This window comes from Centruroides sculpturatus, unplaced genomic scaffold, assembly GCF_000671375.1.
Source record: "Centruroides sculpturatus isolate CEXI.00-Female unplaced genomic scaffold, Cexi_2.0 scaffold202, whole genome shotgun sequence".
Lineage (NCBI taxonomy): Eukaryota > Metazoa > Arthropoda > Arachnida > Scorpiones > Buthidae > Centruroides > Centruroides sculpturatus.
In genome coordinates this window covers 418165-438908 of record NW_019384441.1, presented here as the reverse complement: position 1 = coordinate 438908, position 20744 = coordinate 418165, and the positions used below count along the sequence as shown (strand labels likewise).

Below are 20744 nucleotides of genomic sequence, written 5' to 3'. Positions count from 1 at the left end.
GAAAGTGGCAAAGCCAAAGGGAATAAAGAAGAAAAAAAATCGAATATTTAACAAAACTTGTCCTTTCTCAGATAACCGATTATTAATCGGATAGAAAGTGATGGATGCCGGTAAATTACGTAGTTGTTGTCTTCTGGCGTTCGATTGCAGAGGCAGACGGACTACGTTCGATTTTTCGTTTGAAAGCAGAAAAGAGAAAATCAAACGACGAGGAAATAGAGGCGGATTGTTTACTCCAAACGGCAGGGGGCGCGTAGAAGGGTGTCGTTTAAAGCACCATCACTCGACAGACATCAACACTAGGTGACAGTCGAGAGGACAACCCAAAGCCATTCCTTCTGATTTTTTCTTTCGTGTTGTACAGAATCTCGTTTAGGACTGACTGACTACACACGTTTCTATTTTATTTATTTTATTTTATTTTATTTTTTACCCGAGGATTTCTTTCTTAATAAATGTTATAGTGGTAATTTATCTTTAAAGAAGTTTTCAACCAACCTTCCGGCCAATTTTTAATTCAATTATATAACCGGCAGCGATTGATTGAAGAGTCGTTTAGTCCGATGCGGAAGGACCACGCGTATTTTCGCAGATAAAATTGTCAAAATGTCGATTGTTACGCGTGCCCCGCGACAGATCCCGTCAATTGACCAATAATGGAAAGGCTATATAGCCATTTTTTGCTTCTAAACGGAACAGACGTCTCTCTGTCAACGGCAGATGTTTGTTGGAATTCCAACGATAAAAATTGCCTTTTAGTTTTTTGTTCGCTCGACCAATATCGTTTGGGAATTTAAAAAAGAGAAAAAAAAAGGAAAAACTTTTGTGGATTTATTCGCGTAATGGTATTTGCCAAAGATGTCTTTCCGAGACGTTTTTGACTAACACTTTACGGAAGGGAGCAAATGTTAAACACAATGTAAATGGAAACATCTCCATTAAGTTGATAGACGGCCAGAGAACACTTTGGGCTTCAGTTTTTTTATTATAAAATTTTTAGTTGTTGCATACAGTTATTTACACAATTTATTTCTTGGACAATTAAAAGTATTAAGCACGAATAAATGGCAAAACAGGTGTACAGATCTGTTTCTCCAGTTGCATCATTTCGTGAACTAACTTGGCTTTAGTGCAAAGATTCCTTTGTTAAAGGCAAGGTTGGTCAAAGGACAGCGACGGGAGCACCAGATATGTCCATTGACTTTAAAATGCGTCGAAACTACTGGATTAGGATATCTGGTAAATGAAAATATCAGAGGAAGACCAAGATTTTCAAATCCAAAAAAGAAAGACTTGTTCAGTTAGTTAGTTAACAGGGCACTCTTCAGCGGATCCCGCGCACAGGTTTGATTAGGTGCATCTCCGAAGAACTATATATGTTTATATCTAATTATTCGTGGACTTTCTACAAAAAACTATTCTCCACAACAGGCAGTCCTCATCATTCGCAGTATTGCATAAATGTACAAAGACGTCTCTTTCTATAACACTTTCATTAAATTATTTGTTCACCTTTCGTGCAAAATCCGAACGTATTCAGATTTTAATGTTGGATGTAAGAATAATAATATTTTTCTTTTCACATAAGATGTTTTTATACGTTCTTCACATAATATATATAAAAAAAATTACAGAACTAAAGAAGAATCGATGATTAAATAAAGACGTGCAACAATTGAATAGGACCTAGAGTGTCTTCAGATATGCTAAATAAACATATTGTAATAAATTTAACATACATGGCAAACATGTCCTTGGCACGAATCAACGAAACCTATTTTTGTTTATTTGCGAGAATTTCAGAATAGCAAGAATTCTCGTACGAGTGGGAGCCGACGAAGACACCATTGTCTATTTTCATATGCAGGCACTTTACCACTTTTACTGCACCTCGGTTCCAATTACCCGTCTATTTCTAGATATTTTACATCCACGTTAAACGACAAACTGTCTTTCTCAATCAGACCAATATATGTCGCTTAGGAAAAAATCTCGACTCGTGGACACGTTTACTTTTTCCGAGAATGTCACATCCTGCAGGAAAACTGAATTTAAAAATCAAACGTAAACAGAAAATGGTAGAAATCGATAAGGTGACTTACGAATCGTAAGGATGAGCCGGTTAGTTGGTTATTTGGGAGTGCTGAAGAGGTCCTGCTTATTTGGCGTAGCAAAATGGACTTTATCAGTCTAGGCCTAGCTTGTATGAAGTCCGTACAGAATTGAACTAAGCCTGGCAATTCGTCTTTGTGAGATTGCACTCGACTACTTTCCTCATAATCTTCAGTTCCTCTTGTTTACTAGGCGCGTAAAATCCACATTAAATACAACAACACAAAGATTAATAGATTACCATGATCTGACTTACCTTGATAGAATATGTTATTCCTCATAGTGGGGCATTGATGACCCTGTAACGATAAGTAACCAAACTATCATTTCAATTCCCTTAATTTACTTCCCGCATCACCCGTTAGATTCTCGTGGGACCGGCGTATGAATTAGGCAGCTGTTTGGCTAATTTACATGCTGCCCAACTGACTAATTAATAGATGTTTACTTGTACAATAATTATTGACATAACTAACAATTCGTTCCGTTCAGACGTTCTATCGTTTTCGCCATTCGCTATCGATACGACCGGCCTTTATATACAAGTCCGTTCGGTTCGCTCCGAAACCATTGGAAACGGAAGCATCCTCTGTAACAAAAATGACCGCAGATCCAGGAGAGTTACGTTTACAGAAGGAGATACGTTCCCTTTTCGAGTTAAAAGATCACAAGTTGAATTTTGATCGATACCACATCCTTTTATAAACCTCGGGGAGTAACATTGTTGGCAGACAAATGGGTCCGATTCAAATGGTCACGTGCCGAACGAACCAACAATGATGTTATGTGGAAATTCCCCTCGTGTTGACAATGACAAACAACGCGACGCGAGAAAAGAATTTTTGATATCTTCGGATACCGTCACGTTTAAGAGAGAATAGCGAATACGCAAAGAGTCGACCAAATCTGAAAATAAAATGCCTCAGTAGAGGATGTAGTTCGATTTCGCCTCTGATTGTCCCGGGTTCGAGTTTCATCCAAATCGCTCGGTCCAAAAGAAAGATTTTGTTACAAATCTCCGAATATAAATTTTACCTGAAAACTGTCAAATTTATTCTGAAAATTACTAATAAATATTTTCAATAGCCCATAAATCGCGCGAAAAAGGTGAAGCATCCCATTGTTTTACTTTTATCACGGCCAATATATTCTTCCAGATGCGGACCAACCGCTCTTTTCCCACAAAATGCGTTACATAATTTAAAGTTTGCCACTTTTGATAACGGAATCGCGGCTCGTTGTTTTTCTCTCTTTCCACAACGGGTTACAATATTTTAACTAAGTACTTACCAATTTTCTGGAGAAATCAATATTTGTGCGAACGACGCGATGGTGAAAGGGCTGCGTCGGTCGGTAATTGTTACCTAACGGCGCCTTAGAATTTTCGGGGTCTCCCTGCATCAACTTTCGAAGAGCGTAAAACTGAAATAGAAGGAAGCGCGGCCAATTAACAACTCCATTTTTAATCGCTAATCCTAAGAAGACGAGTCGCGAAAATCGCTCTGTCGTAAAAGTAAGAGACGACGTCGTAAATTCTTTGTCCATCGCCAATCTTATCTCCGGTATTCATCAGACTTTCTAATTCTTGAAATTTTATAAAATATCGCCGCCAATGTTTCGGTCGACATCTGGCATGTATGTTAAAACCAGCAAATCGATAGACGAACTTGCCGGCGTTTATATCGAAGGAATTTCAATCGAACAGTTTTCCCGCGCGTCTAACAGCTATCTCCTAGACTTAACCGGATAAATATTGAGCAAAATTAATTTAGTTTGCTCGTCCCAGAAGAGGCTGACCGGACTCGGAACCGATGATTTTAATAAAGCGACAGAAGACACAAAGATAAAAGTGTGAAAACGGACGAATGTAGACGAGTTCGTAAGTTAAGCGAACACTTAATCTCCGATAGCATAATCTCGGAGGACGATGGCCACTGTCTTCATTTGCATATCGTTTTCGCCGTGTGCGCTTGTTATCAATGATGTAGTTAAAAATCCTCAACCTTTATCAATCCGTCAGTGGGCGAGGACAATTGGGACGAGCTATCTGAAAACGGAAGAAGTCCTCTTTCGGAAAATGATGGCTGATTAATGAACTATTCTGCACGAGATGCCCTCTATTTGAAATTCCCTTCCTTACGCCTCCAGTCGTCTTTGTATTAATGGATATGTCTGTTGCAAATAATTAGCCGTTAATTAAATTGCCATCAACAGACCGAGCGTAGACTCGTTCAAAAAATGGAAACATTCGCTATTCCATTCAAACCTTCTCCTTTCATTAAAATCCAGTGATATCTACGCTATTCACGTTAAGAATTTTAATAATTTTAAGATAGGGGAAACTGAACAAACTCTTACTTGTTGCCTAGTTATGTACAGAGGTTTGTTCATGATAATCCAAGTGACGGTTTCGTAACATCCCGGCATTGTAGTGGAGCCTTCGTAAGTCATGTAATATTCGGTGTCGGGTAGAAGTTCCTTGATGGATAGGGACTTCAGCTCCGCTTGCTGACCTGTAAAGAAATTCCATCTATAATTATCTCAAACAGACAATTCGCTATCCTTAAAAAAATAATATATATATATATAATAATGTTTTAAATCTGATTTAACCTGCCAGATTTAAAACAGAGGCCGAAATATTTTTTCTCTATTTAATAATCGAAATAGAATCTGTTTCTAATAAGACAAACTGTAAAATAGATGGATCGTAAACGATCTAGATCTAATTTTTCCATTAATTTTTATGCCTTTCTAGCTTGGATATCGATGACAATAAGCGATGTTGTCGGCAGATTCGCCGTAAAAACTGTTCTTTATTACTCAATCTTTCCTTAGGACATCGTAAAAGTTTCCGTCCATTCGGGAGATGAAAACGATGACGTCGACGCTACGTCAGTGGCTTTTTTTTTCCTACATGGCCAAATCAATCTCGTAATCGAAAACCTAGACATTAATCGAGTCATTCTTTTCTTTCATTTATTTACGCGAAATAGTAATTAAGTGCGTTTACTATTACAGCACGTGGCACCTTCTTGGAGAACAATACAACGATTCGTTTCTAATAACTGAAATAAACAAAACATACACAAAAGAAATTCCTGAGAGAAAACTAAAAATAGTTACGTAAAGACGTTAAGGAAGCGGAAAATGACGTCGGCATAATCTATAGAACTAAAAAGAGGAGAATTTAATAGCGCGAATAATTTATACTATTAGACTAACTGCCAGCTGAATCTATATTAAGTAAACAAATAAAACAGAGGTAGATGGGCATATTCATTATCTAAGTAAGTTTGTGAAACTCCGGTTAAGCGGATGAAGAGACGGAATTCCGTCATTATCTATTCTAAACTTAAATGATGATAAGCTTAGCTAATGACGTTATAATTTTCATTATTGAAAGTTTCGTTTTCCTTCAACCTTCGGCGAATTAATAAAAGGAGATACTTTAAAATATCTCGGATTTAAATCGACTCACCTTTGTAAATAATTTGATGTAATTGACTAGTCAGAAGGCGTAGTTCTAAGTTAGATGTTTCTCCGATCTAAATACAGATTTGGCAAATTTATTTATACTACTACTACTACTACTACTACTAATAATAATAATAATAAAATAATAGAAAATTAATACGAATAAAAATAATACCTGAATTAAAAGCGCGATACCGACGATTCCTTGAGATCTATGAAAGGCTTCGGACATGTTAGAATATAGATCGGAGTTATAGCCGTAGATTTGAACCTTAAAAAAAATTAAAAATATATAAAATTATACGTCAATATGTATGAAATTTGGACCTTTGATTTAAGTTCCATTTTCAATATCTTTAAATACAGTGCAATCAATGGTGGATTCGGAACTCCTACTCACAGAAGATTGGGATTCCTCTACATAATTTTACGATATGATGAATTAATAACGTCTAATTGTAGCTATAGAATTATTTATAAATTATGATATACAGTTGCAACGATAAAATGCTTTATATTTTTCAATTTTGGGCTCCCGAGACCCGGGGTTTAGAATGTGACTTGCGTGCCTAATGGGCAATCTGGCACTGTTTAAAGAATAATTTAAACGCGTGGATTTATAAAATCTGCCTTCTACACAAATATTTTATTTTAGGCCTGTATTATATCACGAACAGAATAAAATAATGGTATAAATAGTTAAGATTTATAAACTAAATTATCAAGTTCTCAATAAATAAAATTGTTTCCTTTTTTACCGGAGATGGAGACTTCAAGCAGTCGTCCAAGTATAGAATTCGTTTAATAATTAATCGAAATAAAATCGAATAAAATATTACTTAAGATCCAATTTTTACGATGCAAGTTTATCAAGTTTATTTTCTTTTAAGATTTTGTCTAACAATAAAGCTAATTGTTTCGTAAAGGGAACAAAATTAGTAAGAAAAAAAGAAAATGTAAATTCAAACAGTAAGAGCGATAGTAAGGTTGTTATTCTGTCAGGTCGATAAAAAAAAGGTGTTGTTCTTAGGAGGGAATTTCCATTAAAATCAAGTAGTTTGTAACAAATGAATTCGACAGAATAATTGAAGAGTAGACTAATCTCCGAATGCTCTTTGTTTGAATTGGTTTTTCTAGCAGCCAAATTACGGCACTTATTGAAATGTAGATGAGCGGAGATTTTCGCGAATAAAGAATCATTCGCTTCTAAATAACTTGTTACAAAGAAATTAATTTGAATTTTAAATTTAAAAAAGACACCAAATTATTCATTTTCCGTCGAAACGAATCAAAAATAAAGATTAAAAACCGCGACCATTTATAAATTTCCACCAGAATCGAACAAAATCTGTAAATCGAACGACGACTCTGCACAATTGCGTTCTTGCTTTTTTTTTTTTTCTCTCTCTCTCTCTTCCCTCGCTTTCTTCTTTTCTAGTCTGCCGATATGTGAAGTTATAAATTAGAAAGAAGATTTGGACAAATTTTCCGTCGGGAAAGTAAGTTTCCAAGTTGGAATTACACATTCCAGATATGGAGGTTGCGAGTGCATCCATTGATAACAGAGGCCAACCATCTGATTGTCGCTTTTCCCTGCTCTTATCTTTCTCCCGCCCAACGTCGACCGGTATCTCGGTAAATATCTGAATGAACCTTGCAATAACATTGGGAAAGAAACTAAGATAACTGGAAATCGGGAGTAGTCGGGTATCTCGACTAATTTCGGTTATACTCAGACATTCGATAAGAAGAGCCACGATAGGCGATAATGAAGGAATGGTGTGGTACAGATGTTTAATAACGACGTCCCGTGTACTTCTTGCGGTCGCGAGTACCCATTAACGACACGGGGCTTCTACTTCGATTTTCCATTTTTTGATATATATTTATTTTTTTTTTTATTATCGACTTATGATTTCTATTCTTTTCTTTCCCTTTCCGACATCCACTCTATTTTTAGACTTTTTATAATGAAAAACTATCTCTTAAATTAATTACTTAAGTTGCAGAGTGGAAAGAATTTTAAAGTGGCAACTCGACATTGTTTGTAAGATTATTAGTTAATCGTGAAAGACCGTCTTTGAACACGGTGCCACACATTTAATCTCTTAACATGCAAGCGCATTCAGATATAAATCGGAAAGGATTTTTTTTTTTAATTCTCGATGGTCTCTTTTTTCAACGGGCGATTAATTTATTTTGCTAAGTAAAAATTTTCTTTAAATTTTAATTCAATTTCTTTTAATTTAAGACGACCAGAGTAAATAATAGTTAAGTTTAAGTACTTTTATTCGCCTCAACGATAATAAATAGCTTTAATAGGTCAATTAGCACGTATACAATTTTGAATTTCTAACAAACTCATTTAAAATGCCCTACATGTAAATATTGCTATCATTTGTTACAATCTTTAAATTTCTTGAATTAATAACATTTGTTCAGGCAGGATTTAAAAACATGACTACTATTAANTACAATTTTGAATTTCTAACAAACTTATTTTATTTTAATTTAAATTAAAAAAAAAAACCAGTTAAATTTATAAATATAAGAAAGGTAAATTGTCACAAGAACTTAAAATAGACTGGCTTGTTTACGAATTTTATAGCGCATCTACCGCACGGAGTTTGTACAAAATTTCATCACCTGACGTTTACACAATATGTCGTCCGTAATTATACTAATCGATGTATACTTAATGGTATTTGCATTTGCTGACGCATAATGCTACGGTAATTATACGATAGGCTACAGCTCTTCCGTTCGCATTCATAACTACGAGTTATGAATAGAGTAGAAGTTTTACTTCAGTTCTCACTTCTAATGGACAATTTTCGAACATTTGTACAGCCTTAAACTTAATATTCTACCGAAATCGTCTTTTTAAAAATCGCTAATCCGTTCGGTAAGTCGTGCTCGAATAATACGGCGCAAAAATATTTAAAAAAATGATGTTCTATTTACTCGCAGACTAATAGTAAAAGGCATCATTTAACGATATAAGGCGAGTTAGATTTGGATTTTATCGCTGCTTTTGTCGGAGAAAATTATAAAATTAGTGAAAAACGATAACGGATTTTCAACTTAACCCCAATTACAATCTCGAAGGGGAAAGTTGATTGAACTAATAAGAATAATGAAAAAAAAGGAAGATAACCGACCTAACTGGAAAGCTTCCAATATTGCTAGTCGTTGCTGGAAGGCAAGTATTGCCAGTCGGAAATGTATCCAAAAATCAATAAAGAAGAACCGATAGAAGTGTTAGAAAAGGACAAATCGAAGCGTCGTAATTACGAATTAATTGTCATTAAAAGTGAAGGCGAAAGTAATAGTAAGATTGATAGGGAGGAAGGAGGAAAGAGATGCGCGCTGGAGATAAGATGGAAACACTTCTTTATTAGAGAAGGGGCGCTCTTAGGTGTGACTGACCCGCGCCATTTCTGGGAGTTTTAGAAGCCAAGTAAGCTGTTAGTTTGATTACTTTCAAGTGAACATAAAAATCTGTTACTTTACCAAACAACCTTCTTTATGTAACTTTTGTTATTCCATTTTGTCGTTGTTGCAAATGTATGGCATCGGAATATAAAAGCAGCCAGCGGGATTTTACAGATATTAAATTGTATTTTGTTGGAATTTTGTTCCGTTTTTATATTTAGTCTTAAGGTTTATCCTTAATAATATTGTATGAAGAGAATATTGGAGTCGAAAAAGAATAAAATGTTTCGCTTTATAAATCACCGACGGACAAAATAAGATAAATTGTGAGGAAATAAACATCTGCAAATAATCGATAGGACTGTTTTATTTTCATTCCAAAATTTTAAACCCATCGAAAACATCGTCGGATTGCGCATAAAATTTTGTGCCAAAGTTTTTTCCCCTCGGAAAGACGTTAGTTAATGGTTAGGAGGAACAATTAACGTCGATAAACGTCACGGCGCAAGTTTGTTTGAATGTCCATTTAGATAAAAACTTTAGCGAGCGATAGAGTAAAACGGAACTTTTTCGGTGGCAAAAAAAGAGAGACATTTTGGCAATTAAGTATTTTTGGAAATCAATAGACGGTTTGGCCTACAAATCGAGATAAAGCAAGTGGCGAGTGATTGCATCGCATTTCCAAATAACCGACATTATAATAGACGCCTTCGACCGGCTGGTATTTCTCTCACGCCCTCTAACGGCATCTACCAACATTAAGAGGGAATTCGGCGCCATTATCTTTGCCCCTCGAACCTCCCTTCTCCATCTTTAAATGGCGAAATTTTCGAATATAACCAGCAAATTCCAAAACCGCACTATGTCCGTTCCGCGTAATTACAGTCTAAAATATCTTTCCTTTTAATAGACATTCCTTGACTTCTCTTATTTTTTCCCCCGCTCCGTCGTATTGGAAGCGAAAGCAATTCCATTAAAGAGAAAATGGCTTACCGTTCCGTATTTCTCATTAAAATATACAATACGCCGCAACGGAATAAATGACGATAACAAAACGCACTTACCTCTGCCGGGAAAGCTCGTCCCATTAGTGTGTGCTCCGATCCAAAGCTATCCAGTCTTCCGTAGTGCAGGTGGATTTGTTCGAATTGATAATTGTAAGACATGGGCCCGCCTGATATATTTGCCACCGGAACGTACGGACCCGTTTCTGCTCGGAACACCACGCTGTGACCCGTGTTCCATATCACTCCGTTCACCTGGCACATAAAAAAAGAAAAGAAACAGCACTACCTTCCTTTCTCTTTATGTTGTCTGTCGTTTTATCGGATTTTATTGACGGTCCGATCGGATTTCGCGCCACGAATTATGGGACGTTTGCAGCGTGTACCGTGCCAAACGGCATTGATATCGAATGACCTGTGCTAGAAAAATTGAAACCTCTGCTTCTGTCATCCGCTTCAGATAAGACATAATTAATATTTTGCGCATTTCCGGATTATTTTCCATCCCGAGACGTTTTATTTTCGAAAAAATGTCCAGGTTATCGACGCGCGGCATTTAATATCTAACGGGACTTCCATTCCTAGTGCACACATTCCAGATGACTCCGGACTCATTATTAACTCGCCATTCAGTCATTAATAACAATTCTGTCAGTTTCTGACTGAATGAAATGTCGCTCTGTCTTTCTTTTTTCGAACATCCGAGTTATGATCTCTGTGCAACGAAAGAAACAAAAAAACAGTCTCGGTAATCACCGAGTTCTCTTCTTTTCTTTAAGGATAGCAACTGGTTTTGTCGGCCATTAATATCCTCCCCTCACATATTTGGGGGAGACGAATCCATTTTCCCTTAATCACCTTATCTCTATAGATTGATCGGCGGAATTCTTTCTATCGCTTTATTTCTAGATTCGGTCCCGTCACGGACGTTCTCGACTTCTTTCTTGGTAATTAAATTGAAATTTGGCTTTCTTCTCACGTTTCTTGTCGAAAAGCTTCATTCTTTTTCCAATTCAATATCGTTTTGTCTTCTCTACTCTGCCCAATTGGATGATATTGTTCCCGGTGTTTTTATAGCCGTATTTTTTGACCTGTAACCCACAGGCCTTAATTTCTAATGAGAGCTACCAAACTCGATATGTTACCTTAGAAGCTACTACAAGTATCGATTATCCGTTCTCTTTCCTTAACCAACTCGGAGTAAAAAAGAAAAAAAAATCTGTCTATAAAGACGGCTAATAAAATGAATCGGAGTGGATGATTAATGCCGATCGAAAAACGTCGAATTATCCGCAGCTGATTAAAATGCCATATCTGGCTTATCGCGTTAATCCCAAAGATGTACGAGATATCTGGGCACAGTGTCGATTATATAGTTTTTATTACACGCGATTAATCGAGCGAACATCTAACGATCTTAACGGGAATTACTAGCAGCAAACCCTTTTAACGCTTTGATTAATTTCCAAGAATCGCTCGTCCGTAATCGTTAGGCAAATTTCCGTTAACTTCCGAATGGAATCCGAGTTAAAAATGAAGCGAGTGTTCGGTAATTGCAGCAATATTTTTCTATCGTCTTTAATTAAGCGATAATCGTAATTAAAGCGGATAGACTCACTCTTTGTTTATCTATTTGTAGTTTCCTCAGATAAGGATCGTAAAGGAGTAAGGTGGGGTCGAGATCGACCGGAGATTGTCGTCGACCTCTACTGCATAGATGCCACTCGGGATTAAGAAGACCCCAAAAATCTGGTCCTAGAAAGAAAAATATAATAATAATAATTACGGATTCAAAAAACAATTTCGAACGAAAAAATATTATTATCTAGGAAATATATTATCTACTGCGTTGTTTATGCTCCACTCCCAAGCAAAGAAATCAATGAAGCTTTGCCGGTTGATCGGTGCCTAGAGAACAATGAAGAATAATAAAGATCTATAAACATATCAGAGATGACGTCGATATTCTAGAAATTACGCTCAGACCCGAGAGAACGTTCTTATTTATCTCCTCTCACAAAAGCGACAAGTATAGCTGGTAGCAATAGTTTCCAAAATTAGGATTTTCTCTCTCAAACATTTATGCCCAGGCCATTATATTTTCTTCGCTTAATAATTATTACAATCGATCAAAATTAACGTTTTACCTATGAAATTTTAACGAGTTCGTACGGCATAATTAAAAAATCACGCCAGTTAAAACTTTAGTAATTCCCTATTAATAATTATTTTATAGTCCTCGTAATAAAATATTAAGTATACTCGACTATTTCAATTATAAACTTATAATATATTTGCCGTCTTTAAAACAGTTTTAATGCTTTCTACAATGTAAAAACAAAGGAAAAAATCTGGTAATGTTAATAAAATATTTATGCTAAAGGGAGACGGGAATTTTCCGTTAAAATTAGTTCTTTTTTTTAATGCAAAGTGCAAGTTTTACGCGTTAAAATGCTTTAAGCAATATAAAAAAAATTCAATTTTACAATAGCCATATCGCCTTATATATAAAATTAAAAATATAAATGATCGATTGTAATGGGCCTAAAGAAATTAACTACTGAGACTTATGAAATTAAGGAAAATAATATAAAAATTAAAAAAAAACTCTGTCGATACAAACAGTATTTTCTTACGTTCAAAAAATATTCACTTTGAAAATATTTATAAATAATTTACTGAGAAAATACTCGAAGTATTGTGCATATATTTATATACGATTGGAAATTTAGAAATAAATTATAATTTATTCCGTCGAATAAAGATTTGTAAAGAAATTTTTAATAATTAACTATAAAAAAAAATTAAAATAAACAGAAAAGTATTAGAAAGATTTTAGAAACCGACTTGGGATAATTCGGATCAATCCAAATAACGATTATTTCTTTTTTTTGTTATAAAATTAAATGAAAATAACATAGTTACTTTTTTATAATTTTTATTTTATTAGCTTACAAAATGCATCTTCTGCTTGCTCTTCGGTTAGTCTTCTACTGCTAATTAGTTCCGGTTTAATGAGTTATTTTTCTTCTGTTTAAATTTATTTCCGGATAAGATTCTGTAAACTCTTAATTTAGTTGTAAAATTTTTATTTCGAATAGAATTAGAAAAACGTCTCTACTTTTATAATTTCGAATTTACTTTAATTCGGTAAGGGTAATATATTATCTTGTCAGCTTTATGAATTTTGATTGGCGGTTTTAAATAAGAGTAGAAAAGCTATAAATATTTTATTCGTGTTAGCGTTTTAATTATTTAAAATTTGATTAAATTGTTTGTTTAAAATTTCGTTGGTGAATATTGTTCTAACACTTATCTTACCGTGCAAATTTCATAACAACCAAATGAGCAAAAAGAATAAAAAAAAAAAGTAGTGGAGAAGAATGGAGCCTGAAAATCCCTAGGGCGAGAAATACTTTTTTAGAGAGAGTGCGGAGTTGACAGATGCTGTTGGGTTGTTTAGACGGATGATTAAAAACTTTATTTGCCCTCGGAACTTTCTCTTTTCTCGAATTTTTGGCATCTGTTTTGCTAAATTGTAATTTTGTAAAGAACAAACAATTGAGCAATAAATGTCGCTTTTTTTCCCCTCCGCTTCTTTGAAAGAGAAAAATTACTCTCGTGTTTATCTTAAAATTAACTTTGGGCTGTAAAGTTTTCTTTTTAATTTTATTAAATATGGAAATGTTCTACCCAATTATTTTCTCCTTCTGGTCTCGTATCTGATCTCAGCACTCTTTCTTGAAAAGTAAAATTTCTTTTAAAAAGTAGACAACCCTTCGGAAAATTGGTCCATTCAACGGGCGACAATAATAAATTAAAAAAAAAAAAACAATAAAGAAGAAAGAAAGAAAATCAAAATCAAAATCGGTTGGGCACAATTCTATTAACGGTTGGCAGGAAGAGAAGCATGGCCACAAGAAACGAGAATAATGAAGGTTGATATTTAAATAACTCTCCTAGATCTAAATTGGCCGGCGGAGCAAATTTAGGCAGAAGAGAAACGTGTTATTTCAGTTAGCAGTAACTATAAACTCTCGGATAATTACAAACGATTTAAATTGAATTGTAGGAAAGGTCAGCAACTGCGATGTCTCGGAGCGATTTCTTCCGCTTCATATCGTAATCCACCTGGAGCGAGACCACAGCGTGATACGTACTGTCGTGTTATGTCACCAAGAAAGGAACAATGTTGCGAGGCAGCCAACCAGAACGACAATCTACTCCTCCAGACAAGTCGGGTTCACAATAAGATCAATATCTTGTTTCTTCAACACAAACGTTAATTACAACTTTCTCTAACCTTAAGTTATACGACTGGCGCATCTGTGTTTCTAACTGCTCCATTTCTTTGATTGTAGGATTTTTGCGGTTGGGCAGTTTGTCGTTTTATGGAATCGGAGTGTAATTTAAATTTTTATTTGCTCGGAAGATGTTCCTCCAGAGTTTATAGCGCTGGGACGGAGGCAAAACTTAAATAATACAGAATGATGAATGTCGCGCGAATCGTGATGACTTTTAATGAATATTCATTAAACCTATCCAAAGAAATCGATTGTTTCTAACTACTTTCTGCGCCCTTTAAAGCGTATTTTTTTTTTCAAAGTTTATACTGCCGGACTTTTGTGCCACGATCGGAAGTTGGAAGGTTATCGCAAGGTTTAATAGAAAAGCTAAACCTCATAAGAAAAGATAATTACTAGGCAAATAGACTTACACGCAAAGACAATGACGTTAGTAAAAAGATGTTTTTCTCTTTCTCTCTCCGCAAACTCTAAACATTTCCGAAAGGTCATATTTAATAATGGCAATCGTATTTTGATTAAATTAAACAGATTTCAGTTAAGGAAAGCGGGAGGTTAAATTATGAAAATCGAAAAAATAAAAAATGGAGAATCGGATGCGTAGGACATCTGTTGTTTGCTTTTCTTTTTCTTTAAAATGGCTGGGTAATTGAATTAGGCAAAAGTTTATCCCAACATTAAATCGAAATAAAATCAAATGGTAAGTCCATTACGCATTCAGATGTTGCTCTTATGCCAATTAGACTTGACAGAATGTTTATCCCCCGAGGCAGTTATTGGTGGAGACTTCAATTTTGCCGAAGAATTCCATATTTGGATAATTTAATTTCCAAATTTGATTTAATTATCGACTAATCTCGACAATATTCACCGGCAAGAATGAAAATTTTATTTAATAAAATCTTTTTATTTCCTTTTTAAAAACATTCGGCCGCTTTCAATTTACTCCAGCGAATTAAATAACTTTGCATTAGGATAAAAGAAAATTTTGTCAAATCGGCCATTCTTATTCCGAATGCGTCCAACAGATTGCGATAAAACTTAATATTCCTCTTCGGAACCGGAAACGAATTAGAAATAGGACTTTTCCAAGGTATACTCGGCCAACGATAGTATCAACGGGGATTGATCATTGGATACGCACTTATTAAGAGAATTGTCCTCGTAATGGCCACTAAACTTTGGATTTTAATGAAATTTCCGAGTATCCGAAGGAAAGAACGAGAATCTTTTAAAGAGGAAAACTGTTCTAATTATCTTTTTAGAATTCCTCAAAATTGGAGAATTTGAAAAAAATCTGGGAAACCTTAACTGGAGTCAGCCCGACAATTGAAGGAGGCAGGTGTTTTCGGCATATATAGTAATGCTTCGGACGGATTTTTAGGGAAGAGAATCAGGAAATACTTAGAGGAAAGCATACCGAGTGTGGAATTTCCGCAGTCAGTGTACTTTAACGACTATTCCAAGTTTGCCGGAATGTCTGGAATTTAGTTCCGGCATTGTGTTGTCGGAGCTTAGTTCCACTCTGGAATTATTGAGTGTTGTTAAATTTCTGCTTAGAACGAGTATTGAATTAAATGTTATATTCGGACGCAATTGAAGAAGAAAAAAAGTGACTGCACGTAATGAGAATATGTTTGATTTTATCCGGTTTAATGTACAATAATAATTACCGATATCGATCTAAATGGATGCGGACGGTAAAACTCCAATCGAATGAATGGAAACGACAATTCGCCACAAAGTTTTCCTATAATTACTTCTTAAAAGTCTGCTAACGAATAATAAATAGGAAATATACTTCCACTTGAGTATAAACTCTAGTTCTATAGAGCCTAGTCTCTGGTTATAACAGAATTTAATTTTGCAAGAAGAAAAACACAGCCATTTGGATAGAATAGGAAAAACATACTTAAGAAGGGAAAAAATTCGGCAATGTTTCTTCTTAGAACGAAACAAAGCGGTTTATACTTTTAACTACTGCGCTCGAAAGTCAATCTTTAAAAAAATATTCGCTACAAGGTTAAAAATTTTTTAAACTTTAGAAATGGAGAAGTCAGGAGATGAAAAATTGGAAATGGAACTTTCAATCCGAGTTTTGTAAGAGAATCGAACGTCGACCTTCTCTTCTTACCGTTTATTGCTATTTCCTAGAAAAATTTTCCTTCTTCGGATGCAGAAAAAGAGGAACACACGGTATTAATTCAAGCTGTGCCCATTACTTTATAAACAAAATTCTAGTAACTGCATCTCCCGATTTCTCGCGTTAACGGATTTTCGATTATTGAGACAGCAACCTCCGATTTCAGTTATGAAAATGTCGATACGTATAAAAGTTGCCGCAATAAAATGGAGTAATATTTTGAAAAAAATCTTTCATTCTAAGAAAAATACAAAGAAGGAGTTAAATTACTTAGTATTCAACGCACGCAAAACGACTATGCATTAGACACGGAGTTTGAACACATAGTGAAGAGGCTAATTAAAGCCTTATGCCAGAATAGGGCTTAAATACGAAATACGACTCACGTCTATAGCTGATTGAATTCTTTTAACACCCAAGCTGCTAATTAGACAAAATTGTCCAATGGAATTAATCCTCTTTCCAGTCGAAAATCCCCTGCAGGATTAAAATTAGCGTCAATGAGTTATTCTACAAATGGCCATCTTATTCGGAGAGAAAACGCGATAAATTTTTTCAACAACGTTTTTGATAGTTATATCAGCGATCCACTTATCGACCTGTCAAGCGGTAGAAGTAAAAAGAATCAATGCACGACTATCTCAGCGCTGAGAGCCTAGATGCGTGTTTGCTCCGAGGAGGAATAACAAAAGATTCTTGTGATTTATCTAACTCGGCTATTTAACAAAAATACCATATTCTTGCTAAGAATTAACGCATCTTATTACCAATCTCATATATCGAAGGATGTTGCTCCAATAATCCCTTTATCCAATCCAGATACACCTCGATTGTTCCAACTCTCGTGTAATCCATTTAAATCCGAATTTCGCTTTGATATTACACCAGCCTTCCTATATAGGTAATTAATTCGCGCTAAACAGAAACTCGACTTTCCTAAACAAACTCATTTTGAATATCGACGCGTTAAACTGCGCGCTCTGAATGTGTAAATTATGCTAAAACACGTTTTAAATGGTAAACACGCGTGACATAATTTCTGCTACTTGTTACTTCCATATGCAGGAAAAAATACGACATGAGTGAAATATGAGAAATTCCAGGTTGACTCGCTTTACGACTCAAATAAACGGATTTAAGAAAAATTAGGAGTTTACACAACGGGAATAAGAAAAAGTTCAGGTTAATAAGACGATTTTGTGTGTTCTTCGATGCCGACCTTCTACCAGAAATAAATTCCATTTCCGGATTTAAGCAACGTCGACTGTACTCTGCGGAATCAATTCTGCGCTGAAAGAGGAAATGACTTTTCCGGTTTTCTGCGGAATTCTGTCGACGAATATAACGGAACACGTTCAAACGTGACACGTGTTAATTAATAAGCCTTTTGTTCAATCCAAAAGCACTCGGGGGAAAAGTTTCTGTTAACAGGTAAACAAATTTTCGTTTCCTTGGTTTTACAACAATTCACGCCTTGATAGCAAAATCGATAAGAGAGACATCGATCCTTGTTTAAACTCGGACCGACTACATAATGATGAAAATGCAATTGACTTATCATATTTAATGCTAATAATTTAAATTGTCTACTTAATACCGAAATTACAGTTTTATTCCCCAAGTATTTAATTCGCGTACTCGAAACTTAATCGATACATTTCGTAAAATTCGAAAAATAAGTTTTTATCGAAGAGATAGGCCGTGACATTGAACCACATAAAGGTTTATCGAAGCGGTCAAACAAACTGGGAAAGGGGAAAAAGCCATTGACAGAAAGTTGCTGATAAAAGTGTCCGAATTAGGACATTGACCCATGTCATCTGACCTATCTGGGTGCGGAAGTAGCCATTCTGGATATCTTGTTGGTTGTCATTGAATATATCTCGCCATGTGCAAGAACTGCCGCATCGTTTATCTGTTTAGCCGTCCAACCGTGTCTGTTTATGGTTTCTTGTCGTCGTCATAACGGCAAGATGACACCGTAGAAAGTATTAGTGAGTGCCAACACACTACTTTATACCGTCAGTTCCCTTGAAATAAAGCTGGTTACCTCATAATGCTTGCTTCTCACCGAGCCCAATCTGTCTTTAAGTGAAATTTCTCTGGAGGGATTTTAAGAAATTATAGGCAATCGTCACTACAGATTTTCTTCCTGTATGTCCATTTCGATTTTTTTTTTTTTTCGTTTCTTTTTGTATCGAAAAACGATCGAAAATCACCAGACTGACAAGTTCGGTCGATGATATTCTCGAAAATAAAACGTTGGGAGAATTGTAAATTACTGTTAATTTACACAGACTTTCCACAGCTGAAAATCATAATTTACTTTATGAAGATGCCGATAATAGAGTTATATTTCAAAAATTTATTTTAAGTTTTCCGGGAGACAGAAACGGTTATTTAAAAGTCGATTTTAATTTAATTATTTTAATAAGTAGTCTTTACGAGTAATTCTTCATCATAAATACTTAAACAAAAATCTAATTAAAGCTTAAAAATAAATATAATTTTACATCTCATTGAATACTCTTTTCCCAAGAGTCTTTTTATTTATTTAAACAAAATTTTAAAAATTAAATTAGAAATAATTTTATAGAAATTACTTTTAATTATTTAAAATTAAATACGACAACTTATTAAAAATTAAAATGTATTTAAAATGCATGAATGTAGGCCTAAGTTCTTTAAATCTGTATCATTACGTCGATAAGAATTCTGAAAATTTTTATTCGAGCATCTTATCAAAATATAAATTTATATAAATAATCTATACAGGATGGTAATTAATCTTTCAAATCTTATAAAACAGTTGTAGAATAGCCAAAATAAACAGCTAATACGGAAACAAACCGTAAAGTTTAAAACGGATTTATTTATTTTTTGAAAACTTTATTTATAGTCGAGGTACTTGGAATATCTTCAAATAGCATCTGTTATATTTTTAACAAATAGTAAATTTTCGTAACATTTTTCTGGAAATATCCATAATAGACTTAAGAATTCCTATTCATCACATTATTAATCCATCTATTAAAGATTAATCACTATGACGAAACAATACAATAATGTATTTCATGTCACAGAAAATATATCGTCTTTTGTAATGTTTCGTCAATGTAAGAAGAATTATTCAGGAAAATTAACAATCTTCATTCGAAATAAGGACAACTTTTAGTCATTTTATTTTATATTTTTCTTGTTGTAGGTCTCTACCGAATCAATTTTATTACATAAATACATACTTGTTTAAAAAAAAGTAAATATAAAATTAATTTTATGTACAATAAATATAATAATTGCTTGATTATCTGTTTTTCTTTACATTTAAATTGTTCATTTTGTTATTTCACAACTTTGTAGGATACAGAAACGACTACAAGATAATGTAAGAAGACGGCAAATGGACAATGAATATGATTGCTATATCAATAACACGGATGCAAGCGATATCGACATGATTATTACATGAAATATAACAAATATCTAGTCTTCAAGAAAGAAAAACTTTAGAAATACAACATTAATTATCTTACAATATAAAATATTATTTTAAACGTGTAATACGAACATTTTTCCAATCTTTTCTTTATAATTTGTTTTATTTATTTATTTATTTCTTCTGGAAACACGTTCGAAACTTAATTCGTCTACCCCTATCAAAGTTAGAGCATTACACTGGTTTATTCTCTTTGTTCTTAACAATACAAGGTAATTTTAAAGAATACGGGCCTTGTTCTGAAAGATTCTAGATACTAACACAATAGACTAAAAATTTTAAAATCGTTACATTTAATTAATAGAATATTAAAATAATATTTACTTTCAAGAATTTACATATCTTAGTAACGATTCGTAAGATTCGAAATATTTTATGAGTAATTATAAAATCCAAGAATACCGACTTCATAGATAATTTCTGAATTTCAAGAATTGAATCTAAGAAATTCTTCTAGTTTTACGGTTAAGTGCAAATTTTATAAGTTCTTTCAATTAACATTTAATGGGAAGCGTGTTCAAAATTCATAACCGTATTAATTGTATCAATTCCGATTAGAAATGTAACAATTTACCAGATTATTTTATCAGTAGATCGACATTATCCGACTGATTGTGCGATAGTCTAATTGAAAATTAATATCTGAGATATAATCTGAAGCTTTAAATATTTCGGATCAAATTGAGTTCTAATGAAATCCAAAAATCTTAATCATACTTTACATTAAAATTTTTAAATTTAGTCAGATAATAAAGTAATTAAGTTCATTATAT

The 20744-nt window shown here is 34.2% G+C and overlaps 1 protein-coding gene across 3 annotated transcripts in view; it reads right to left on the bottom strand.

Annotated features, from left to right (window-relative positions):
- Positions 1-974: 974 nt before the first annotated feature.
- The window catches only part of LOC111620165 (carbonic anhydrase-related protein 10-like), an 83658-nt gene continuing 63888 nt past the window's right edge, over positions 975-20744 (bottom strand). For 2 of the 3 annotated variants that reach the window (XR_002755864.1, XR_002755865.1), the window contains exons 3-11: positions 11647-11783; positions 10089-10283; positions 5765-5860; positions 5594-5660; positions 4471-4625; positions 3403-3534; positions 2369-2411; positions 2103-2300; positions 975-2034 (exon numbers count right to left, since the gene is read on the bottom strand). Coding sequence is in view for 1 of the 3 variants with exons in the window: in XM_023362042.1 (XP_023217810.1) it covers positions 2284-2300; positions 2369-2411; positions 3403-3534; positions 4471-4625; positions 5594-5660; positions 5765-5860; positions 10089-10283; positions 11647-11783 (842 nt within the window). In the remaining 2 variants the exon portion in view is untranslated. Of the gene's footprint in view, positions 2301-2368; positions 2412-3402; positions 3535-4470; positions 4626-5593; positions 5661-5764; positions 5861-10088; positions 10284-11646; positions 11784-20744 lie in introns of all 3 variants that reach the window. The other variant, XM_023362042.1, reaches the window with a different exon arrangement.